This window comes from Thunnus albacares, chromosome 12 (genome assembly GCF_914725855.1).
Source record: "Thunnus albacares chromosome 12, fThuAlb1.1, whole genome shotgun sequence".
Taxonomy (NCBI): domain Eukaryota; kingdom Metazoa; phylum Chordata; class Actinopteri; order Scombriformes; family Scombridae; genus Thunnus; species Thunnus albacares.
In genome coordinates this window covers 27,419,798-27,446,847 of record NC_058117.1, presented here as the reverse complement: position 1 = coordinate 27,446,847, position 27,050 = coordinate 27,419,798, and the positions used below count along the sequence as shown (strand labels likewise).

At 40.2% G+C, this 27,050-nt stretch overlaps 1 protein-coding gene across 9 annotated transcripts in view; it reads left to right on the top strand.

Annotated features, from left to right (window-relative positions):
* Positions 1 to 27,050, top strand: part of LOC122993274 (receptor-type tyrosine-protein phosphatase N2-like) — a 249,860-nt gene that overhangs the window by 206,302 nt on the left and 16,508 nt on the right. For 8 of the 9 annotated variants that reach the window (XM_044367283.1, XM_044367282.1, XM_044367290.1 and 5 more), the window contains exons 15-20: positions 1,669 to 1,816; positions 5,586 to 5,659; positions 13,529 to 13,606; positions 16,583 to 16,702; positions 17,274 to 17,440; positions 23,848 to 23,901. In XM_044367283.1, the coding sequence (XP_044223218.1) occupies positions 1,669 to 1,816; positions 5,586 to 5,659; positions 13,529 to 13,606; positions 16,583 to 16,702; positions 17,274 to 17,440; positions 23,848 to 23,901 (641 nt within the window). Of the gene's footprint in view, positions 1 to 1,668; positions 1,817 to 5,585; positions 5,660 to 13,528; positions 13,607 to 16,582; positions 16,703 to 17,273; positions 17,441 to 17,523; positions 17,724 to 23,847; positions 23,902 to 27,050 lie in introns of those variants that run through there. The other variant, XR_006406371.1, reaches the window with a different exon arrangement.

The following is a 27,050-nucleotide window of genomic DNA, read 5'->3' as shown; positions in this document are numbered from 1 at the left end:
GTGTGTGTGCATGCATGTGCACTGCGTGTGTTTCTAGTTTAGTTTATTAGTTTATTTAACAGGGGCCATGCACAACACAATCAGTGTGTGTGTGTCTTTTGAAGGATTCGGACGTCCTGCTGTTGATAAGTGGCTGTCTGCAGGTGGATGCTCGCAGCTCTCAGCTTCCTGTTGCATCATTGCTGCTTTTAGCAGCTCAGCAGCAGATATAATAGAGAGACAATATACTACAACACAAAATGGCTAGTGTGTGTGTTGTGTTGGTTCGTATATGCGTGTATGTGTTTTTAGCTATACGCACCGCCGCTGTGAAAAGGTGAAGTCTGCTTTAAGCTCAGTAACAGCCGAACAAATAACAATCCGGACAAGCTGCATGTTTGTCGAGTTTGTCAAGAGTGTGTTCATGTACATGTATGATAAAATCACATATCTGCATTCGATCAGGATACTCTCCCATTATCTCCCACCAGCCCGGCTGACTGGCCGCGCTGCCTTCCATTTTTAACAAACTCCTCTCATTTTAGCAGAAAGCCATTAGGCCTTTTCTGGAAGCTAATTCTGATTAAGATCAGCTCTATTTGTAACTGCCACCATAAATCATTGCTGGAGCCATTTAAAGAATCCCACCAGCTCATTTCATTCCCTCATCCATTACAAACGATTGTACCGTCCATATTTTGTGTGCATGGGCCGCTAAAAAAACAAAGCTACAGTGGCCACCATCAGATTATGGCTAACCTGAGTGCTACGGTGTTATGTGCCAAGTTCATTCGCTGGCAGTTGATCAAAGTCACACTGCCTTCCTTAATTATGAATTCTGTATGGTAGGTAATGTCCAGGCTGAACCTGGTTGCAGAGCTAGAGGAGATCAGACTGATATGCACTCTGATTAACGCGGCTTTGTTGCAACTAAACATGCATATGAACAGTAATACCCAGACCTGGATTTAATAGTTTCTCCAGATGATTCTTTGCTTTTGTTTTAATGTTCATGAAGAGCCAGAGGGGCTGTTTATAATGTTATTAAAATCAAGGATGTAGATGTAGAATTTGACCTGTTCTGCTAGTTTTCATTTCAAGTTTTTAATGTATTATCTTGAAATTTCTTTGCCACTTTCATTGTCTGTGACTGACATTTGTAAACCGAAGAGTCCTAACGAGTAAACGTCACCCATCTGGTGTTTCAAACAGGTCAAAACAAATAAGTATTATCTCTGTTTTCCTTTTCACCAGAGTGGAGCATCACATTGGTGGGATTTGCCACATAAGACAACACATAACATTAAAAAGCTGATTGGCAATCACAGGAAAGAGCTCTACTATCTATTTGGTTGACTTTTCTTTGATTGATAAAATAACTGGTACCTACTTTCCCATCTGGTGCTCCACTGAGATTCAAACAAACATGCAAACACTGTCAAGCTGCCAGACAATTTAGGAAAGCTTGCTCTGTCAGTTAAACTGCAGGGTGTTATGTGAAAGTTTGTGATGAAAGGCTAAACCTGTCTCCATCTGGTACTTCAGACAGATTAAAACAAGTACAAGGAACCTCACTCATGAACATATACCAATACAGTGTTGGTAATGGACTGGGAGTAAAAGTCTGACATGTAAAACTATAGAAATTGGTTTTCAATCTCTCCTCTCTCTTCTCCTTGTCTCCTTCAGTCCTACATGGAGGATCACCTGAAGAACAAGGACCGTCTAGAGAAGGAATGGGAGGCGCTGTGTGCCTACCAGGCTGAACCCAACGCCTGCACCTTCGGTTTGAAGGACGGCAATGCGAAGAAGAACCGCTCCACTGCTATTGTGGCATGTAAGCAATGAACTTTATCGTTATTTTGTTCAGTCTCTTCTTAGCTCTCTTTTTCTTGTTTTTTTTCTATCAGCTTTAAAGGTAATTAGTGGACAAGCTGTAAGCGTTTGGATTGCAGTAATCAAAAAGTGATTTACTAAATGAACCACCACTTTAATATCTACCTTGCAACTTCTGCTGTTATAACTACTTGGTTTTCCACACCCCTATAGGTGAATGTTAAATGTGCTTTTAAGGGCATTTCTAATCATGAAAATGGCCAAAGAAAGTCTCCAGATACCAAAGCATGGACTGGTTGTGGTTTAAATCAAGAGCTTTTGTTTCTATCAGAGCATCTGATGTAGATCACAAAAAAATTCTCACAATTAAGAGGTAGACCATGTGGTATCTGATGGTGGATGTAAATCAACTGTGTAATGTGTCTTGAATGAGGTTCCTGTTCTTGCTATTGATGCTGTAATTGTTTAATTCAGTATAGTGTACATGTTTGCCTTTCAACATGCAATCTTACTGTAAGTTTTGGTATTAACAAAATATTGGATGTAATTAGCATGTTAAAAACTGAGAAGTGCCACATTGAGCAGGTTAACCCTCTGGAGTCTACCATAGACTACTGTTCAGATATAGCATCGTTTGTTTTTTTGCTAATTGTGAAGTCATTTTTTATAGTATCATCAAGTGTTTTATATCCTCAAAATCAGCACAACCTCTGTTATCCAGTGATGTCACTAAATAAGATGTACTACATTGTAAAATTCAAGAAATAAGGTAATAATTGTAGAAAAAAATACAAAATCTGCCTATAGAAATTCATCTTTTTTAATCAAAAAACAGACAAAGGTAACATAAAGAAGACTTTCTTCAACACAGAAAAAAGAAATGTCCCAGAACTATTTTGCTAACAGCTTCAGTTAGTCCCTTCCCACTCTGATCTTAAAAAAGAGGTCTGAACAACAGGCGGTTTTTGCCCTTTGAAACCAACCATCTAGCTGTGGTATGTGTCATGGCAAAGTCTGTCCAAAATCATGCAGAGAGGCACACGACATGCCTTTTCTCCTTCCTTTTGTTGCCTTCTTTGATGCTTCTTCGCCACGAGCGTTTGCCACAGGTACGTGGACATACACCCTGTCATGTACTGAAGAGTCCAGAGAAACCTCTAGCAGCTCAGCCGCAAGCTGCTCTTGAAATGCCTGGTGGGTGATGGGCCGTACCTCTGCAGCACACTGCTGGTGGCAGTAATGTCAACAAAATAAAAGAAAGAGGGTCCTGTATCACTTCATGGTCTTGTGATGGACGCTGTAATATCTCAGCAGCTGATCAGACAGTCCACAACGCCCATGTACCTGTTGAATGAATGAAACTTTATTAGTCATTGTTCAATAACAATGTTCAGTAAGAACATGACATGACATCTTAATATAGCAGATAATAACAGCAATCATAAATAATACCTGTTGTACTCCCCCAGGCAGCCAGTATAATACTGGACCCCTTTGTGGCCCCTGATTTAGAAAAATCCTTGATCCGCCTCTGCACACACCAAACTCAAAAAATCTAACTCAGTGTAGTTGGAAAACTACTTTTCCTCCCTCTATATTCCTCTATGTACAGTTACCCCCCAAAATACGTAGATAATTCACTAATACTTCCATGTCCTGTTGTTGGTGAGTTCCATCAATAAAATTATCCTCATCTTCAGTGTAGCACGACTCAGATGCGGATTAATTTCCCACCTCTTTGTCGCTGCTTTGGAGAATCACCTGTACACCTGTACCTGTGTACAACCTCTGGCTCATGAAGGAGGCATCTGGTATCTGGTTTTCACTTTTATTTGTGAATGTTTTACTGGAAAAATAAAAAAACTTCTCCAACTATATGTGACAGCTACAAACAAACTGCAGGCTGCTCGTGTTTTACAAATATGAAAAACAAGCTCTGATTGGTTCATTTACCACATCTGGTCAAAGAATATCCAAGTTCTGATTGACCGGGAAGCCTTGCGTGATGATGTTATTGATGATAGTGATTACTGTTACACTGAAAACAGATCTGTATATCAAGCGAACGTGGCGTAACGTTACATAGTAAGCAAATGCAGTTTTGCATCCACATATCTTACAACCTTACACAACGATTTTCCACAGATTAAACAACCCCTAGACAGAAACAGTGCTCACTGTGCAGAGGGAAGTCTATGGATTCATTAGGTAAAAAAAGTATCTGGTAGCCCAAAGTAAACAGTTTAGGCAAGTTTTGGCTGAATGATTATCACAGACATGTAAAGGAAAAGGCAGCATTATTTCCTCCTCACAGCAAACCAAACATTTCTGAGCAGAACCAAAATTCAGCCGTTACACCTCTTGATGTCAATCCTTCAAACACGGTGGGATTACTCTCACAACCTCTCAACAACTCACCTCATATATTCTGAACCCAGCCGTTATTATCAGAAAGCAGGAGCAGGAGGGTTGTAAATTAGTTCTCTATTAAATCTCTCCTGCACCGACCTCATCAATGATTAAAATTTCTAAGCTTCTGTGGAAATAGCCCATCTAAAAAAGTGCTGTCCCATTCTCTCCACCAGGCCCAGGCTTAATGAAATCCATGTTGTCAGCAGGGAAAGCAGTTTGTCAGGAATAAATTGCGCTTCCTATTTGAAGCACCACTGGCTTCTCCAAGAAATTTTCAGAACTGTTTTGCCACCATCACTGGAGACTTTAAATGGTCACTCGCAAGAGTGAAATGTACAAACTAGGATAATTTGTACCTCCTCCAAAAATTTAATGGACCAGTTATGATTCCCAGGGACTACAGAGGGCAGATCCTCCAAAAAAATGAAAGAGAGACAAAATACTCAACATTCAGTGTTTTAACCCAATTCCAAAATACACTGAATACATAGTGCATCTACCAACAACAAACACAAAAGCTGCATGCAGACATTTATCCATAAAAATCCAGATTTTTTCCCTTTAAATTTGTGTAAAGTGTCCTTAAATCTAGATAAGACTTTTCTGACACTGTCTGATGCTACCATATGTCTGTATTGTGTATCAGCTGGTTCCAACTCTATACAATGTTTAAACTGAGTGACATATTTTAACCTAAGATTTCATGGTTTTTACATCTGCACCGTTCCATCAAATGGAAATATTCTACATGTTTTCTGCATGATTTTATACAATTTTCCCCTAAGTTTAACCAGGTTTAACATATTTGGTATATTGGCAACTTTTAGATCTGAAAAATTTCAGCCAAACAACATGATTTTGTAAAGATGGACCCACTGGAGCACCCAGAGTTTAGGAACGCTTCACTGCTCAAATCATCTTGTTTTATCCTATTTTGAAACTACTAACCTTCTGAATGAGTGTCTGATCTCTGAGACTTCTGGTGAATTTTCTGGAATATCACAGAAATGTGAGAAGTACCTACCAGAGCAGGAAACTCGGGGATCAATCGATCACCTCTTTGAGGAAAATCAAGGAACATCAGGGAATTTCTCAGTCACTTACTGGTTCATGCTTTAATCTTAAGAAAAACATATCGCTCCTACTAGAGTTTCTTCTCTGGGCTGAAAACATTGACAAACCAGGAGGGAATAAACTCTTTAGGTCAAGGAAACACATTGTGGAAATTTACATCAGGACTCAGGAGATAATCTTGTCTACTCAACAGATACGCAAAGAAACTACTAATTACACTGCATGTAAGATGGCCATTGCTTTCCTAAGACAAAATGCACAGAATTCTTCCATTTCTGTTCCAGACGATCACTCCAGAATCACCTTGAAGGTGGAGAACAGCCAAGGAAATTCTGATTACATCAACGCCAGCCCGATCGTAAGTACCTCCCCTGCATTCTAACTTTATGCTTCACACCGCCACTATGCCAGGCTCCCACAGTCCCCACGGGGCGTCACAGGAACAAAAGCAGCCTACCGTTATACAATATAAATTTTGATGCAACGCTTGCTTAGCTTCAGCGGCGGCCCCGCGCTAGTGTGTATGTTCTGCACCATGAATATTAATCATACAGCAAACACCCCGGGCGAGTATTCACTTGTGGAAGGTGTGGGAAAGGACATGCGCACAGCTCTTTGCAAAAAAATTGATCCATGGGGTCTTGGGAATTTTTTTTTTTTTTTTACCTTGGGTTATGCTAATTTGACACTAGATTGTGTTTACTGTTACGGTGCGCTCAACTTGCAGAGGCCTTTCCTTGTTGCTGTACAGATTTGAAACAGCGAAACAGCCTGTAGGAAGGAGCAAGGGGAAGAAAGAGCCATGTGAATTCAGTAAGTGAGTGTATCAATTTGGAAACCAGTGTTGGAATAGTAGGTTTACGTTTCCCTCGAGGCAGATACAGTGGTATTCCATTAAAAGCAACAGGAACGCTATGCATTTCAAATCTGGGCGTCACACCAAGAAGTGGCTGAGTATGTGTGTGTGTGTGTGTGTGTGTGTGTGTGTGTGTGTGTGTGTGTGTGTGTGTGTGTGTGTGTGTGAGAGAGAGAGAAGGAATCAAAACTATACAGGAACAAAGGAGCAGCCTTGTCAAATGTCAATCCCACAAATGCAAAGACAGATGCAGAACATGAACCCACGCATGCAAAAGGAAATACACGCATACCTAAAATCACACTTTGACACAAGCACTCACAGACACTGAAATGTACACACTTGCTAACACACACATATATGCGTGCATGCTCACCCACACTCGAACAGGATATATACACACACACAGATGCCATTCAGTGCAGATACCTATACAGAAATACAGACTGTCAATAACTGTAAAACTTACAAAAAAAGATGGATTGTTATCAGCAAGTACGTAGCCAGTAACACTATAGAAACCTGTTGAATAGCTTCAGTATTATTTCAGTTTCTTTAGATTTTAAAAACACAGAGGAATTAAAAATTTCTTGAGTGTCCTGCATCAACCGATAGTGATGAAGAGCCTCGGAAAGCAAGAACTCAAGAACTTGAGGACGGACCAATTATGGTCTTGTGCTCACAGACCTCTACTTTCTATTTTACTTTGAAAATCCAATTACCACGCACCAGGCAATTTGAATCTGTATCACCAACAGCAAAATGTATTTTTCTTAGAAGAGGTATACTACCACTGCTTGCGATCTCCCGTGAGTTGCTGTAAGTCAGGCGCTGCTGAGATTACCTGCGTACAATTTGGTCGGTGTGGGATTTTTAGTTTGGTGTAGACATGAAACACTCACACACACACATATACAGCCAAAAAGATGATTTTGAAGGCTGAACAAAGCAAAGACCACTTCATTACCTTTTGATTGAGCTGTTCAAAGCAGTACAGCTGTGCGCTAGGTAAACAAAATAATGAACCAACCAGATGTTGTTTTCTGTGCTAGTCAAAGTTACGATAACTTGAGTTCGCTAAATGACACAATTAAAAGTTGCAAAGCTGAAATGCTCAATTTCTCGTTAGATATGAGTCTGTAAGGCACACACTAAGAACTGTTTGACCAAACAGGAAGCTATGGAGGGTGATTTAGACGATGATTGTTTGTTTTATGAGGTTTTATGAGGCCCGACCCTCAACCTGAAGGATCAGGGATTGTCCTTTAGTCCGGTCCCTGCACTCTGACCTTTCCAATATGGTTCGACCTGCCTCCATAGCAATCTGCTACGACCGCAGCAAAGACAGTAAAGACAGTGAGGACCGCTGAATTTTCAATTTAAGCTGAACGGTTACTGAACCCTTGAACCTTAACTAGACGTCATATAAATACAAATTCACTCAGATCAAAGTCTGTGGGTTAGCTGCATGAAATTTGATAAAAATGTATGTTTTTTCCACATTAACCTGAAGGAAGTGACATCATTCAGCTTCCTTTTGGACAATATAAATAATTAGCACATCATCCCACCGATGACGTCCCTTAACTAAGTCCTTACAGTCTTACCACAATCAGCAAAGAAAAGTAAATGAAAACGAATACAATAAAATAATTATCACTATGAATATGCTTCAAATAAAATTGATTGAAATACTTAAGTAATGCACGATGATGCACGAGGAGAGCCAACTGGTTTTTGACTCAGAGTCCCAGTGTACACACACCCAATCAGTCAGTCAGTTGCACGAACCTACAAACACAATCAATCACTCACTTTCTCCTTTCACACACACACACAGATACTCTAAAATAGACTCAACAGTTTCCTCGTACACTCACACACACACTTACTAAGACATAATCAATCACTTAGGTACCAATCAATCATGCATACACACAGTCACACACACACACACACACACTTATTCTTACGCTTGTCGTGTGCTGATAACAGTTTGAATCAGCCTTTATTGACAGCTAAATTCACTATTTTTGATTAAGGAGTCACATTGAAGGAAATTAAGTCTTTCCTGTCATTCCTTTCATTTTGCATCTACTTTCCCCAATTTAATAACATCTTTATACAAAACATATTAAGACGTCTTTAGTAAAACTTCACTGGCAGACGATGCTGCTTACTTAAAAAAAAAAGCCTTTTCATTTCCAAAGGGAAATCTTGAAACAAGTCACTCTTTAAGAGATTGTAATCAACAAAAAATGAATTAGTTTTGATGTTTAAATGCCTTAAAATGATGTTTTATTTTCCTTACAAACAATCTCTTGCAGTTGTCTGGTCGTCTCCTGCCAACAGTCGCTGCTGGTTTTCTTTTAACCTTGATTATAATTTTCACTAAACCTCAAGAAGAACCAAACCTTGACCAAAAAGAAAGAAAACACTTTTGGAAAGCATTAAAAAATCACCTATTTTGTCATTTGGGTATCCAACAAACATCTGAATATCACAAGTTCTAGGTAATTTTTTGGAAAGTAAAGCAAATGTGGTGACTCATTGTGACTAGAAATATTGTGAAATGTGGATAAAAGGTAACAAAATGGACTGTACAGAAACCTCACCAACATTATCAATACTCCCCTCCTGTGAACAAAAAAAAACAGTTTTGTGATATCTACTATGTCTGCTGCCACCCAGATACAATATAACTGAATGTAATTTCATTTGAGGCATTCAAAGCACTCAAACTCAAAGTCCTGATTACTCTGAATAATCCACAGGCATCACTTCGAACAGTTTCCAGTACTTGACATGATTGTCTCCATCATTTTTGAATTCTCCTTGAATATACAGTAAAGACTAGACAGATGGTGTGAAAAGTAATGGTAAGAAAAGGAGCACAATCAAACTTTCAACTTTTGAGTAGAAAGAAAACAGATAAATGTTCAGAAGACATACTGGAAAAAAGCGAAAGGAAACTGTCCAGAATAGAGAATAATAATAATAATAATAATAATAATAATAATAAGCTTTATTTATAGAGCATCTTTCATGACATAAATGCAGCTCAAAGTGCTTTACAAAAGAAATGTAAAACATAGATACAGATATATATATATGCACAAGACACGTACATATATATATACATATACATATGCATGTGTATATATATGCATACAAACATAAACGTATACATACATATACACACACACATACATATTAAACAGGATAAATATCAGTTAAGACATAGTAAAGGAGTAAAAGACAAATTCTAGAGAAGGGATAAAATCATGGGGGTAAAACAAAATCAATGAAAGGCGAGGTCATAGAAGTAGGTTTAGAGTTAGGCCTGTCTGATATGAGGATAGAGAATAGAGAACAGTAGAAGTTGTTTTATTTCCTAATATGTAGATTCACAATTTCAGCTAATCCATGTAGCTGCCAACACACACACACACACACACACACACACACGCACACACACACACACAGTCCCCCCCACTGAGGTGTCAGACTGTAGTAACAGTCGGTTTCATCATAAAACTTCATCAGACAGAGTGAAGCTGATCACACACACACACACACACACACACACACACACACACACACACAGGCATGTATGCATAAAATTTGACTCCTTTTCGTTGCCTCCAAAGAAAAGACAAAAAAAAAAAACAACAACAGGGATAATTGCAGCTGTCACATCCTCCTCTTTTGTTCCTCATTAAGGAGGAGCGCGTGTATGTGATAGAGGGAGAAAGATAGTTGTCCTTTGTGACACACACACACACACACACACACACACACACACACTCGCAGTGTCATTAATGGCAGGGTTTAATTCTGGAGACACTTTGAGATGTCAGGAAGCATTGTGTGTCCACAGAGATTGAAAAGGAGACAGAGAGAGAGAGAGAAAGAGAGAGAGAGAGATTAAAAGAGAAATGTCAAGTGTGCAGACTCCGCTCGCTATGTCTCTCTTTCTTTCATCATCCTCTCGCCTGAATTTCTCTTCCTTTTCTCTCCCGTTTCACCTTCAACTCGTCAGGTTTTTGCTGTGCCATCTTCCCCCCCCCACCCCCACCCCCCTCACCTCTTATTTTCTACTCTCTTTCTTGTTTTTCCTCCATGCCAATTTCTTTCTCCTTCTCTGTCCTTTCTGGTGTTTCTCTCTCTATTTCCTACACCTTGTCACCCTGGACGAGATGAGGTATTTTGTTATTTCTTTGAGAATCCCTCCAGATCTTTTCTCCTATTACTTCCTAGACTGCACCAACCTGGACTGTGCAGAGGTTGTTTAGTTATTTAATTCAGTATCGTCAGAATTTTGACTTTAATCACATGAATTTGAACACATTTGAACATTATACCTTCAGTTCTTATACCTATTATACCTTCTGCACAAGTAAAGTTCAGTATTAACTGCTTATTCAAGAATAAAAGTGTGAAAAAGCCAGCGTAAAGGCATCTCATCTTCTGTTCAATATATATACTACATGGCCAAAAGAGTTTGGACACTTGTATTTAATTGTTGGAAATGTAATTCCACGACTATGAGCATTAACGGGCTCAATATACTTAGTATACTCCTTCAGACGAGCCTGTTGGATAGTCAAAAAACTTCAGAAACCCCCTCCTGCTACAACTTTCCAACGGCGAAGGCTGTGCGAGGCTATTTCTATCACTTTCCGACACTGATGAGCCGACATTCACAGCTGCGTGGAGGTGAGAAAGGAGTCAGGGTTTCTCTTTCTAGCTCTCCTTTTTAATTCATGACACAACTATTTCTGTCACTTTTAATGTGAACTACCAAATGCAACACTATGACTGCCTTCCAGGAGAGACTGTCTGAAAATATGTTATCCTGGTATTTAAACGATACCGTGTTCATATTACCAACGTTGGCGGTCAACACCAGTTCTGATCGACCATAAATCAAGCTGTAATATTCTGCTATACGTCTCCACTCTTCTGGTTTCAGGCTTTCCAACAGATTTTTGAACCTGGCTGCAGGGATTTGTTACTATTCAGCCACAAGAGCATTAGCGAGGTCTAACACTGATGTTGGTTGATGAGGCCTTGCTGGTTCATCCCAAAGGTGTTGGATGGGGTTGAGGTCAGGGTTCTGTGCAGGCAAGTCACGTTCTTCCACACCGAAGTGGGAAAATCATTTCTTTGTGGGCCTCACATTGTTCACAGGTTCATTGTCACACTGAAACAAACACTATTGTCTAAGATATCATCGTATTCTGCATGTAACATTAAGAGTTCCTTCAATTGGAACAAGCGAAAACCAGGAGAAAACACTCCAGACCAAAGGAAACATGCAGAAAAATGGTGTCCACATACTTTCGGCCATTTAATGTATGCATAACCCCCTTGTGCAATTATCTTCTGATATCTTAAACTTGTGCCTCCAGCTATTTTTTTTTTGTCCATGACGCAATTCTGGCTGCAGATATTTTAATGAGCAAAAACACCCTCGCACCATGTCACCTTTTCTCTCTCCGAGATACTACATTTTAAGTTCATTAGAAGTGCATTATTGTTTGGCATTCATAAAGGGAACAGAGGACCATTAAAGACAATTTTGTGCACGGAAAAGCCCCAGAAATTATCTGTCTTCCCTCTGTAATTGCTTCCAGCTAAATTGGTCTTGCCAATTATTACATTTACCATACAATTTGCATGGTAATAGGCAGGGGTGTCACTCACGTCCTAGCAAATTCACCTCACGTTCGTCTCCTGTCTTTTGCTCTCGACGCCCACGCCATCCTTCTGTAATTTCCATTAAGTTAAGGAAGAAGTTACTGAAAAGCACTCTCACCTCCCTCACCGAGACACTTCCAGCTGTGAATCTGTTAAATATGTATCCTTGCAAACTTATGTATAATATACGAAGTCAATAAGAATGATTGATGGAGAGAGGTCTTCTTGTCTGTCATGGTGCTCAAAGGCCGTTCTGTAACGTGACAATCCCCGGTTTGATTCTAATAACAAATGTATTTATCACCTGTCATGAGTCATACAGAATAAAGTATCCTTGAGCAAGACAATCTGTCCTTATCTGCTCTGTAAAATGTCTCAAATGTAAATAGATTTTTCTGCAAAGAGAAGAAAACAGAGGTGGAAGTTTTTAAGGTTATTCGGGAGAGCGGGGGGCGCTTTTGCAAATTGACATGAATAAATGCAGCGAGTTAATGCTGCTGCCACATTATTGCACTTGTAGGATACTTTATATTATAGTGCAGTGAAGTTTATAACAGGTCTCAGAGCACTAACTCATCACAGTACAGCTGTATGCTGAGCTAAACTGGCCCTCACTTGTTATTTTGCTTTAAGTTTTCCTCAAACTCAACATGCAACCTACTTTCCCAGGACCAGAATAGTTGATTTATTCTCTAGTACTTACATTGAAAGACTTTGAAAAGAAGGTTTTCACTGAAAAATTTAAAAAAATCAGAAAACTGAAAATTTCAAGGCAACAGTCTTTGGTAGATTTGCCTTTGATGTTATTCCAATTGTTAATACTACTACTGTTAACCTACAACAGGGAGTAAGTTAAAATTTTATAATGTCACAACCACAAGTTTTCACTCTCTTGAATTACTGTATAAATTTACAGTAAGTTAAACTGGATCACTGCAGCAATTAAGGTAACACTTGTAAAGTTGTGGTGACATTAACTTCAGAAAATGTAGCAATGTCAATCATTTGCCCTGAACAAGTTTTAAACAGCAAGTCATTAATGTTTTTTTGATGACTCTGAATTAGTGCCAGTTTTTTTCATTCATACTTTACAACTTAAAGGTGCAGTGTGTAGATGCATTTAGTTGCATCTAGCAGACCAGACTTAGTGTATAATCACCTGAAAATAAGAATCGTTGTGTTTTCATTACCTTATAATCAGCCCTTTATATCTACATAGGGAGCGGCTCCTCTCCCATGGAGCCCGCCATTTTGCACCACCGTGTTTCTACAGTAGCCCAGAACGGACAAACCGAACACTGGCTCTAGAGGGCCTTTTGTGTTTTTCCCTGAGTTTTGCAGACACCGTAGGTTCTCCTACACACTTGGTAGGGGAGGGGGATTCAGATGGATGCAGCTTAAAGGACCTAAAGGACCTCATACCTTATTACAGTTAATTGCATCTTGTTTTTTTTTTATCCTGTAATGTATTTTTTTATTTCCTTGTTTATTTTTGCTGTAAACTGTACTGATATTTGGACTCTCTCAAAAAAGAGATCTTAAGAGACTATCCTGGTTAAATAAAGGTTAATAAAATTAACACGAGGTATAAACATCAAGTTTTGAGACAATAAAAACATGACGCATTTCATAATCCCTTTGTTTCCCCCCTTTTTCCTCTCTCTTCAGATGGATCATGATCCCAGGAACCCAGCCTACATTGCCACTCAAGGCCCCCTGCCCTCCACTGTGGCTGATTTCTGGCAGGTAAGAAACACACACACACACACACACACACACACACACACACACACACGCAACACAAAAATCAATACTTTTTCCTCTCTTAAACAAGAGTTAGCCGATTTTTATTAGTGCAGCGAGCCACACGAGAGGCTAGCCTGTTCTGTGGATGTCGTTATTAAACTCTCCTTCACCATCATGCTCCCTGCCCAGCAACACCTCCGCCACTGCGCAGACACACACACACACACACACACACACACACACACACACACACAAACCAGTGTACAATGGGACATATTGTTAATGCAGGGGATGGCGAACACTTTTCCCGCTGTCCCAAATGTTGGATTGGGTTTGAATCTCAGGCTAGGAGATCGATAAGTTATTCTGCAGTCATGGTGTATATGTGTGTGTCGAGGGAGGAGCAGTGGGGAAGGTGTGTGTGTGTGCATGTGTGTGTGTGTGTGTTACAGGGTTGTTGGAAGGAAAGGTCCCCTTGTCAAACAAGTTCTGTCCCTGCTGTATTCCCACTCGTGCCAGTTACCATGCAGGCAGGAAAATGAGAAATCTCAGGCTCTCATAGATTCGCTGCTGCTTCTTCTGCTACTGCTCATCAACTTGAATTGAAATGTAAAAGACAGCTCATTTAAAACGTGCCAAGGAATCTCTCATATGTTGTCTTTATATTTCACCAAAGAGGAAAACGTCCTTTCCGATGCAATGTGAAAACACCAAGGACACAAAATCCAAACGTCTGATTTTTAATTTTAAAAACCTACTGCCAATAACTGAAAGTCATATTACATCTTAGTGGGATTATATATTATTGTCTGCTCTCTTCAGATTAATTTTTAATTGCTAAAAGCTCCACAAATATTGATAATGCTGTGCTGTGATACAATGAAATCTTTCTGTGTGTTTTGTGTGATTACATCATACACTTCAAGGTGCTCTCTATGGTTTTCACATAGCATCCATTAGCACCACCAAAACCCCCCACATTTCCTCCCAGCTCCGGAGGTCTCCTCAGGGGGATCAAAGAATGAACTTTAACCCCATTACAGCACTTCCCCCCCTCTCCCCCTCTCTCACCAGTAATCCCTACTGAGGTCTGGATATTGCTCCTCTTTCAGGGAAGGGAAGTTGTTGGTTATTGTCTGTAAGTGCCTGTTTGCGGGTGTATAAGTTGTGGACAATCTTTGTTCATTCTTGATGAAACCTCTTCATTTCTACTTCTCTTCCTCCTTCTTTTGCTCAGTTTTAGGTTTTTATAGTTTTTATACCTGTTCCAAACAGCTACAATCGAAGATGGGGCACAAAGCTTGCTTGTACAAACAAGAGAGCTTGAGAGAAAAGTTTAAATCCTGCGTACTTTCACAACTCTGCACACCTTCCAAGTGCTGCATGACATGCTAGTCAGACTAGTCGGTGTCAGAAAGTTACTTTAATTGTTGGACACAGCCGCCTCAATCCTGACATTGAAAGGGTGTCGGGAGACGTTTCAGAAATTCTTTGACGGTCCAACAAGCATTTCGTTTGAAGCATATTGACACTGTTTTTACATAATAGTTTAGTAGTTTCTAAATACTTTTTGTGAACAGACTTCTTGGGTTTTTATTTTGGCTAAACTTAAATACATAATATACATTTTCGAGTATGATGCGATGGAATAGACAGTAAATGTGTGCCTCAAAATTCGTATCATTAATACCAACGTTTTTGTCGTATTGTGTCAGAATCTCAGAGCTCATCATGGATTCATGTCAGGTTCATTAAGTGGCTTCTCTGTGCTGAACAGGCCTTTGTATTCAGGCTTTACTCAGGCTTCTTGTTGTGTTGTGGCCCGGTCGACTTTACCCGCATTACTGTGTCTTATCAGACTCCTTAATCAGGAAGTTATTGCACCACATACTGTACAGTACATCGCTTTACACAACAACTGCTGAGGTGCCCTTGAGCAGTACTGAAGTCAAATACCCCTCAATATCCTGCTTAGAGGGTTTAATACAGAGAACTGTGTGATTCAGAGCAAATCTAGAAAAACGCATCGTGTGCAGTTAACTTTTCTTCTTGGATAAATAAGGGTATAAATACAATTTGCATTTTAACAAACCTCAAGTTTTAAAAGAGGGAACATGTCCTCCCAGCACCAGTGGAGTTCTCACTCTGTCAGCTAAAGCAAATTAACACCATTTCTCAAAAAAGTGCACCGTCACATCTTTAGATCCATGAGACCAATCAGTGAAGCAGTGGGGGCTGAGAGGAAAGTGTGCGCTGGTGCAGTAACTCAAAACCCAGCTGCAATTAACACTGGTTAAATCTCTGTCAAGGTGTGGCAGCGCTCCTGACCGAACGGCAGGTGCGGCCATCTTGATTATCTAATGTGATGATGTGGGAGCAGTATTGTTTTATAGCTTCCATTAACGGCTGAGTGTTACCTCTGATCTGAGTCGAATGGATCTCCAGAGCCAGCCCACCCTCCGGCTGTGAGAATATGACTGCCAGCAGGAAAATATGACCGTGTGCTGAGTAGAATGACACAGTTGGGGGAGGGAACGGCCCCGACAGCAATTACTCTGCAAGCCACGAAGCTTGACTTGCTTGTTGTTTCTTACCAAAGTTTGAAACACGGTAAACATGTCTGGAAGTGTTCGGTTTCAAAGTAAGATTTCATTTTCTAAGCAATGACCCTCCCACCCCCAAAACAGACACATCTACCCCTCCAATAAAAAAAACAGCACATAATTTGACTAATATGCTACTAACAGATTTGGTAAAGTGTCTACGGCTTTTTCTCTCCTCAATAACGTGACTCCTACTCTTAATAAATGGCTGAGTGTTGTGACATTATCTTTTAATTCCTTCAAAATGTAAGAGACAATTCAAGATAGTGATGTTGCTCCTGCCTTGTTATATCAGAAGCACTTTCCTGCCTCCAGGGTGTGTGTACCAAAATGGGGAGAGTCTTACTTGAGTGTGTGTGTGTTTTGTCTGCAGATGGTATGGGAGAACGGCTGCGTGGTCATTGTTATGCTGACGCCACTCGTCGAGAGCGGGGTGAAGCAGTGCTACCATTACTGGCCCGACGAGGGATCTAACCTCTACCACATTTACGAGGTAAAATGACTCATTCACCGTAACTTCAACTGTCAGTGTGGGGTAGTGTGTGTTTATCAATCCAACTATAACTTTATATCATTATCCTTTGATGCTATGAAACACGTAAATCAGATTTGTAAAGTGAAAACATAAATATTTCTGTCATTTTCTTTCTCCAGAAGAATCATCTCATACTTAAAGAGCTACATTGCATTTTAGATGACTGGTTAATTCAAGTCAAATAACGTATTTGACCTTAACAAGGAAAGATTATAAAGGCCGTTGAAAATGTTATATTATTCATTCCAAAAGATTATTGCCTAGTATTAAATTAATAATAACAACAGTATTATTTCTCAAGCCAGCAATCTATCAATTATGTCTGTCTGAAAGTATGGATTTTATTGCTACAGCACAGTAAATAGACTAATACCTTCATATAAGTTGATTTTAGAGACAGTTTACTTTTACTCTCACTTATCTCGATTTGGTGCCCATAAAGTTTGCTGTGATTTGATTTAATGACTAAACTAAGTCTAGTAAACGTTGTATACATGTGTGTTCATTGTCCGTTTGCGTGTCCTCGTAGGTGAACCTGGTGTCCGAACACATCTGGTGCGACGACTTCCTGGTTCGTAGCTTCTACCTGAAGAACATGCAGACCAACGAGACGCGGACAGTCACTCAGTTCCACTTCCTGACCTGGCTCAACCAGAACGTCCCAGAGACCAGCCGGACGCTCCTCGACTTCCGCAGGTAGGGAACTCCTTCAGAAAACTAAACTAATACTTCTTGTTATTAAGTTAAGTTGATTTAAAGGGGAGGATTTCCCAACTCAGTTTGTCCGACGGCTCTGGACAGTCCACTGTTAGCTATCGGCGTAGGAAGGGACAGCCATGTGACCACACCCCAACCAGTCGGAGTTGCTAGTGCAGCAGCAAGGATATGATCCCTCACCGGCTTCCCACCATGAATTCTGCCAATTGTATTCTTGGAATTCACAGACCGCCACCGGCTAGGGTTAGCCTCTAACATGTGGGTGAGTGTGCATGACTGGGTAAATGCCACAAACGCACCCACACAGAGTAGTTTGCAACATATTTTTCTATGCTGGCCAAGTAATAAAGACTTTTTTTTAACATTTTACTTGAAGAGTTTGTTGGAACTCCTCTTTATTTGAAGTACACAAAGCACTTAAGCCTGCTTTTAATGTTGATAGCGGCAGCGTCGAGGTTTAAGTCAGCCTCAAAGAAAACTTTTGAAAGTCCTTTCTAAAGCAGCCTGTGGAGAATAATAAAGTAAAGAGGTCTGCTTGTAGATAGACATGAGAAACACCTGAGAGCTGTGCTGTAGTTGCTGAAAATGTATTTTTGTATTAATGGTTGTCTGTACCACTTAGAGTTGTCGCTATGTACAGTACATCTATGACAAGTCCATGCAAAGTTGTCAGAGGGTTGTTGAAAGGTATTCGGGGAAATGTAGGAATTCACAAACCTGAAATTGAAGTACAAAAGGCAGGAAAGTGGGCACCATAAATGTAAATTACAATCTTACAAAATAAGCCCTGAAATGCATTGAACATCAAAGTCATGTAACGGTGTGAAAGTATTCAAAGGTGGAATTTTTCATCATCATTTTTATGCTTTTCTTGAGCTATTACAGTTGGAAGACTGACAGGGCTGTAAAGTAGAATAAATGAGAGAAAGCGCTTTTTGGTTTTTTTTTTATTTAAACAAAGTGAAGGAAGTTAAATAGAAAGCATCAAACTTGTTTGTCTCCTTCTAAACCACAAAGGCTTTGAGTGGCTTTTTGTCGCTCACATCATAACTGGAAACCTCTCACATCTCCAAGAGTTCTGACTCGTGACCCTGAGAAGCCGGTAGAAAAATATCTATATATCCACAAATATCCAGGGTATTTGCTAGTTGATAACAGTGTAATTCAGGATGCATTGAGGGAACTCTGCCGGAGTGATCCTTTATCACCGGCGCCTTTATATCCGCCTCCCTTCCTTCTCCCCTTCGACCTCTTTTAAACTGATATACTGTATTGCCTATTAGGTGGGAGCCGCCCCAGCCCCTTCTCTGCGATTCACTGTGGATTTTCTCGAGCGACAGACCCCGACTCAGTTTTATATATATATAGGCTCGGTGTTGGCGCACATCAATTAGGTGACATATCGAGAGTGAGAGTTTGTGGTCACAGCTATTATAAAAGGGGTCTGGTGGGCGTCACCACCCACCATCAGTTAGGAAATATTGCCTTTACTCACAGGGCGGCGGGGTCAGAACACAATGAAGAAAGCGAAGAGGGAGATATTTTTCACTTTTATTACCGGGGATATGGTTCTTTTCACAATAACAACCTGCCCTTTTTTGTGTGTTTCTCTTTTTTTTTTCCACCTTGATGGTTTGAGGACACAAGCGTCGGATGAAATATCTCTCTTCCCTTCTTTTATGCTCATGCCGGCATGGTTTTTTTTTTTTTTTAACCTCACTCACAACTGACTGACTGAGCCGAAGCATTGCTTACAAATCCTCTCCTTTCCCCCCCCTCCTGTTTTACCAGCTAACTAGCGGTTGCCAGTGTCATTTTTGTGATGTTGCAGCTAGTAATATAAGCCCAGTTGCATAGTCACAAAAGTGATCATTGGAGACTGTGATTCTGCAACCAAGGGGCCTCATGGACCCACCTCCCGCCCCTCTTACTCCTCTTTTTCCACCCCCCTTCTTCTCCTCCCCTTCTTTTCTGCTCCTTCATCTTTCTCTCCCCTCGCTGTGCCCAGTGACCTGAGATGACCTCTCTCCTTTTTGCTTGCTCATGGTTTGCTTGACTGCCTTCGATCTCCTCCTCCCCCCCCCCCCCCCCCCCCCCCCCCCCCCACCTCCACCCCCACCTTCCTCGCTGAGCTTCCCTTCCTCTCTTGGTCGCTTTTGTGTTTCTTCTTCCCACCCTCTATCTGTCTCTTCCTCTCTCTTACGCCTTCTGTCCGTCTTGATGATTTCTGATTTAGAATATGTCCACACTAAAATAGGACTCCTCCTTCTTCTTCTCTCCGTCCACACTAAGCAGGTGTTTCTGGAACCTGAAGACGTAGCTTGAAGTGTAGATGAATAAAATGACGTAAGCCTGCTCAGACACAGTGGAGTCTGTGTGGCAGTAAATTTAAGAAGGCAAATATCTGCCTCTAACCTTCTATGTGATCACTTATTTTAAACGTCAGTGTAGCCAATTACACCATACAGGTGTCGGCATTAAGCTGTATTCATTTTTTATTTTGTCAGACGATTTCACAATCACAAAACTGGAACATCTCAGCACAGCGGTGCACCAGCAAAACGCACCGATCCGCAATGATGCTTGTCAGGATTCTCCGCTGCCCTGTTTCCCAGCGGCGATACCCATCATCACTTCAGGAAAAACATCAATTTTAACACATTATTTTGTCTTTGACGGACACACGAACCTGCTGTCGAGTTACAAAAGATAAGACTCATTTTCTTCCATGATTGTCACATCTCAGCACCGATACCTTGATTACTTCTTCCGTCTGTTGAATTAAGTTTGCGCGACAAGCATCAAACGACACAATGCCGTTTTATACTCGTTATACTTGACAGAAACAGAATTATATGTAAATTAGTCTGGATTTATAAAACACAGGGTTAGGCAGTGATGGGCGTGTTTCACAAAAGCGATTTGCGTTTACACGAACATCATAAGTGATGTGTCACATTTCACAAATGATTGTCACTCATATATTCCAAATAAATTTGAGAGTCCTACTCTTGCATGCTCACTCATGGATGGCAAGTACGGTATGATTAGCGAAACATGTCAAAATGAGTAAGAGGAACTTGCATTTAGCAAACGCAGATGTTGAGTGTGATGCACAATTTTGTGGTTTATAGACCAAAATCATTGAGACATTTCAGTGTGGATGGAGATGAGAATGACCTGAAGCACGAGCAGCGTTTTTTAAAATTAGCTTATTTATTGTGGACGTAGTCTGAGTTTATGTTTCCCTCTCCGTCTTCATCCACTCCGTCTATCTCTCTCGTTCTTTCTCTTTTGTCTCTCTGTCTGACTCTTGATCTGTCTCCCTCTGTCAAGCTTGAATCTCAGGCGGGGCGTTTCCTTTCAGTCCAACACCCCTCTATACACCCCCCCACCACCACCCTCCAACCCCCACCCCGCCTGTTGGTGATCCTCTGCCGCCTGTTTCCATGGTAACATCACTTTTGATTGTCTGCAGTGAGCTCTGACTTTTCAATTTTGGTTGGGGTGGAGGATGAAATCGTGTGGCTTTTTTAGGTGGAAAGACTTCCTTCCTTCAGTGTTTGTGATGTTGCTGGTTGTCTGTTCATCTCTTGCCTCCATTAAACCACATTCAAAACCTGCTAATACTGTTCCAGAAAAATGCATTTATGATCAATGTGACACTGAAGCTGTTTGTGAAAGAAAATCCTGAAAACATATTGTAACATTGTTGAAGACTCTGTTGGGTTTGGGTCACTGACCAACAATAATGTCATTCTGTTTCTTGTGGTTTATGTATCAGAAAAAGCACATTTTCTATAATATATCTTGTTTTCCTCATTTATACTGCAAACCTCCACAACATCTATATGATCTTTTAAATGTGTGATTTTTAAAAATAGAAACTTACATCTCTCAGTGTCAAGAAATACATCATCTTTTTATGAAAAAACATCATTTCCATTGTGCTTGGCCTTACTTTCTACCAAATCTCACTGAAATGTGTTACTTTTTTGAGATATTCAACAAACTAACAAACAAAAGAGAGGGCCAAAACCATTACCACCTTGGCGAAGCAGAGTTTTTTCTATAGTTTCCAGAAAAAGCTGTTTACAATGAGGATTTTAGGAGGATACAATAACCCAAAGGGCATGACATTCCCTCAAAACATGAATGGCTATAGAAACTTTCAGTTCAATGAAGAAAAAAGTGAACCATCTGCAGCTGCAGCTCTGAGATTTCTTTCCCTGACTCAGTGATGCATTATGGATCACACACACCACACACACACACATACATTGTGCCTTTACATAATATCATCCTGCTGAATATTGTTATGTAGAGTTATCACCATGAAATAGAATCAGAGATGATCTCCAGCTGGGATCAAGCTCACGGCTCTCTGCTTCTCGCTCAGATATCAGCTGGATATATGTGTGGATCCACTGGCTTCTATGCATTTTAATGGACAAGGTGTGAAGTTTTTACCGCAATTTTTAAAGAAAGGATGTGCCGTTTTCCCACACGTAGTTTGAGGCAGCTCTCAACTGTGTTACTTTTTGATGTACATATGGGAGCAGCAACAAACACAGATGCAAATATATCTCAGTGTGGAATATTATGATACAGCAACATGATGGTTTTGTACCTCAACTTCAAGACTTGAAGATTGATACATAAGAATTAGGCAGAAAATTCAGAATAATGTTTAGAGATCACATGGTTACTTTCCATAAAGTAAATATATTGTTCTTAAAGGTGCTACATGTAGCGTTTAAAGGTAACCTGACGTGCCAGATGGTTTGTTACAGAACCATCTGAGAAGTCGTCCTTGGAAACTGTTTGGAAAAGGGCACTTTCAAAAGATACTTGGCAGGCGATTGGATGAACCATCTGTCTATCATCGTCTATCACTGTCTTACCTTGCGAGGCAGCCGGATTTGCAATGCTGATACACAAGCGCGTAACTCGAAGTCTGACGAGATGGATTCTCGCGTGATCCAGTGATGTTGTGATCTTGCGAATCCAGCTGCCTCATAAGGTAAGTTTAAAGGACCAGTATGTAGGATTTAGTGGCATCTAGAGGTGAGGTTGCAGATTGCAACCAACTGAATACCTCTCACCCTCCCTTTCCAAGCATGTAGGATAACCTACAGTGGCCACAAAACTTGGAAAAAGGCTAAAGGCCCTCTCTAGAGCCAGTGTTTGGCTTGTCTGTTCTGGGCTACTGTAGAAACATGGCGGGCTCCGTGTAAGAGGACCTGCCCCCTATGTAGATATAAAGGGCTCATTCTAAGGTAACAAAAACACAACGATTCTTATTTTCAGGTGATTTTACACCAATTAAAACATACTTATGAATATTGTATTCCATCTGCCGAGTCTGTTCCGTTAGATACCACTAAATCTTACACACTGGTTCTTTAAATAAACCATTATGAGCCACCATTATGGGTTAGATTTTGTGGGAAATCTGTTGGACTCTGGAAACAATCAGAGAAACTAAACCTTTCAGAGTTTCTGGTGACCAAAAGCTGCTGGAAGGAATAAAACGCAGATGGAAGAAATTACCTTGAAAATTTTCATTCTTGTTACTAAAACCAAAGAAAAATCATTTGACCCAAAGAAGCTGAGATCGTCTTTTCAACAGGAGACAGCAGGATTTATAGGAAATGTGGTCTTTTTTTGGGGAAATACTAACACTGACAGTCAAGATTATTTTGACAGTGATATACTAAAGGTTAAATATGATTCATGGTGCATCTTTATCATATTGTATGTCAGGTCCAAATCTAGATAACTGAGGTACAGAGAATAACATATTTAGATTGTACCCACCATCTTTTTTAGTCTTTGTTTTAGACCACACACCAGTTCCAGGACACTTTAGGGTACATATTGTCAAGTCAGTTACTAGAAAGAAAATAAAAACATTTCTGTGACTTCTTCTCTTTCTCTTTATTTAATGGCTTTCTTTCTATTTAAATCTGATATTGTATATTTGGTATTTTTGACTCAACACCTGCAATTCACCATAAACTTTCCGCCTATCATGGTCACATACTGTACTATTTACTGTTTGTCATGGTTTAATTTACTAATAACTGCTTTGAACTTGTGCTCATGTTCATAAAAATGACAATAATACGGTTTTATAGTAAATGTATGGACTACAATTAGGCACTTGGGATACCAATGATGTATTGTTGTTTAGGAATATTACAGGTTTAGAAAATATTGTGTTGTGATCTCAAAGATGTGCTTTTGCTTCTGAAAATTACAATTAAAAGATCTTTACTGTTCTTGTTATCATTAAAAACCGAGAAACGTGATGTACTGACTGTGGTTTGTTGTACCTGTGATGTTAACACTGAGCTCTTCTTTCTGTTCTGTTTTTTTTACAGGAAAGTTAACAAGTGCTACCGGGGACGCTCGTGTCCTATCATTGTCCACTGCAGGCAAGTATATTAATAACTAAAACATTTTGTACTTCTGTTCCTTTTCAGTTGTTTAAATGGTTATTTAAGGATTATAAATGTGGTTTGTTCTAACTGGCCGCTGCATAAAGCACTTGTGATTTTTTTTATTTTTTTTGTTAACAAGCAGATAAACAGACGTTTTACTGATTTAATGTTTGCTCGGATGAAGCTGAACTTGAGCAGTTCCCTTGTGGTTTTGGTCCCCTAGTCCACGCCACCGCTTAATTTTCTTGCCAGCTCTTATGTCACTTGTCAGCACATGGAGGTCGACAAACATTTTAAATGAGAAATTAGCCAAAAAAGTTCCAATTTAATTTGACAAACTGTCCGCGGAGGAGGGTAACTTTTAATTGGAGGCACTTCAAAGTTTTCCATGTGTCGGTTGGAGCTGGTGGGAGAGAGGGGTAAATAGAAGTAGGCAGGGTTGCAGCTGTTGTGTTTGCCTGTGTGTGTGTGTGTGTGTGTGTGTGTGTGCGCAGTCACTGTCACATCTGCATACCCCCACCACCTGAGGAAATAACTCAGACCAGTGAGACATAATTAAATCTGTATTTAACAGAAAAAAAGCTGCCACAGTTTTTTTTTTTTTTTTTGTGGAAACATCCTGAAATGATTGGATTATAGAAAAAAAAATAACTTTCATAACAGATAGCTGTTATGTCTGTCTGCTCGCTCCTGCGCTAAGTGATCTATTATTTAATATGGCGTAATGGCTCTTCAAGGATGACGAAACTGTACATTTCTCAGCTAAATTGCCTGACTGCACCAGAATAGGAGACCTGTCCTTATGGCAGCCGCAGCAGCTGGATCAACCTGAAGTTCAGCAGCAGTTAGGACACACAGGTTGAACATAAAGCAACGCTCTTTTTAACTGCTTTATTTACATGAATTGTAAACCTCCGGAGTGTTTTTGCAGTTTATTCAACACAAACAGCCAATGTGCCTACTGAACAGTCAACATATTGCTAGCTACTATTAGGAAATTGAGTCATTCGGCTTCAGGAAAAAGCAGGAATTCCTCGTTCAAGTTGAAATATTTTCCTCTGGCATGTATGTGTCTTCGCCTCAATTTGTGTTGCATTTGCTCATGTTTTTCCATTGACTCGGTTTGCAAACATGCCACATCTAAAAATTAGCTTTGAGTTCAGCTTGAACACACTTTTTGACCGTCCAGACCTGCCATGAAACTCAGCATTCAGTCGTTGTCTTTAAAATTCAAGCGCTAGAACCTACAATTCGAACAGTGAAAAACTGTAGCTGGTGACAATTCAAAACTAAAATGACTATTTGAACTTGGTGTTATTTAATCTGTTGGCTGCTTTACCCAATATTTGAAAAAATGACTGGTACCAAAGTCATCCCTGGTGTGCATGCTATCACTTATCTAATCCAAGGTAATGATCATTATTCAAAGTATAAAGATAAACCGTTTAATTATCTGAAGTTGACATTTTTTATTCTATGCTCTGAAAGACCCTGCACACACTCACAGGTGATTAAATATCTTTTTAGGTTGTCGTGGCTAGAAGAGTCAAAGAGATGTCAATCAAGCATAGTCGTATATATCTAACATACTTGAGAAGTCTAAGCAGCTAGATTACTGTAAGTGAAAACGTTCATGTGAGTGCTAGCATCAATAACGTGGCGTTCTATCAAAGGCAGAGCAGACGGTCACACTGAGCCTGATTGCATCCTGCTACTCAACACAAGAGCCACAGACTCTGAACAACAACTCACATTAGCTTTCCTGCTAAAGTCTCCATCTTATCTAATTTATAAGCAAACACACGTCTTGTGCTGCAGCTTAGCTTGTCGAACGAGCCACCAAAAAAATATTCACGGAGGAAAAGTGCACCACTAACACCAGTTAGCAGGCTAGATAGCTAATTAGCTGCTTAACTGCAGCACATTAAACAGCATGTAAACATACCTGCAGATGTCACTTTGGACCCATTAGATGCTGGTTTGGTCCTTACTGTCCAATATCACTGCTAACAACACACTGTCTGCCAATGATTACTGTAGATACAGCAGTTTGTCTCTGAATCCTTAACATGTAACACCAGTACTCAGCCTGCCAGCTGCTGTCAATCAAACACAGACACTGAGACAAAATGGAGTATTTCTAATCTCCCCAGAGACCTTTTTTCTTCCTTTTAATAATACAAAATAAATAACATTGACATTATTTTTGACTGCAAAATGGGATGACTGAATGTGATTTCAGTTGGACTTTAAATAGGAGTCTCAGATTCTGCTGTGTTTAGATTCTTATTGAGACCTCTGCAACAGCCTCCCGTCATGCCTCGTGGCTTTTCTTGCTGCAGTAACCACATCAGGCACCAGGCCTTTACTAGAGCTGATATTCTCTCTCTCGTGACTCCTGACTCTCTCCGATCTAAGCTCAGGCCTAAACTCAACCTGCAGATTATGTCTAAAGATGTAGTAACGTTTGTCCTGCAGAGACTCTCACTTAAAGCAGCTTTCGGACGAGTTTGTCAAAGCCAACCGAGCACGGCCATTTATCAGCGTAATGTATACAGAGAGCAGAGTGAAGCAATCAGGATGAGAAGTGAGGGAACAGAAAAGTGCAGATGCAGAAATTCAATAATCACACAGCATTCTCTGCTTTCTAGTTTATGTGTTGCGTTTTCTTTTCTTTCAGTTTAACTTCTATCCTCTGTCTCTTTTTCTATCTTTTCGTTCTTTCCTTCTGCTCCCTTCTCTCTGCCCCTAGCTCCCTGTCTCTCATTTTAAATAGAGTGAGAGAAAGCAGCAGACATCTTGACGTGTTTACTCACAGCCCTCAGGCTTCTGCTGACACACACACACACACACATATCACACACACATATCACATATCTTTGATCGCCTTGTAATGATCCTGGCGAGGTGCAGCGATACGACAGATCTAATCGCGCTGTAATAACCTGTACGAGAAACACACACACACACACACACACACTCTGTCATGGACATACACAAACTGTCTAAGATCAGAGTGATACTGTGAGACTGTGTTCAATGCACACACACACACACACACACACAGACACACACACTCATAGTGTGGTTGTACTGTGCAATTACTGCCACCGGGCGTGTTGGAATATACAGTATATGTGTGT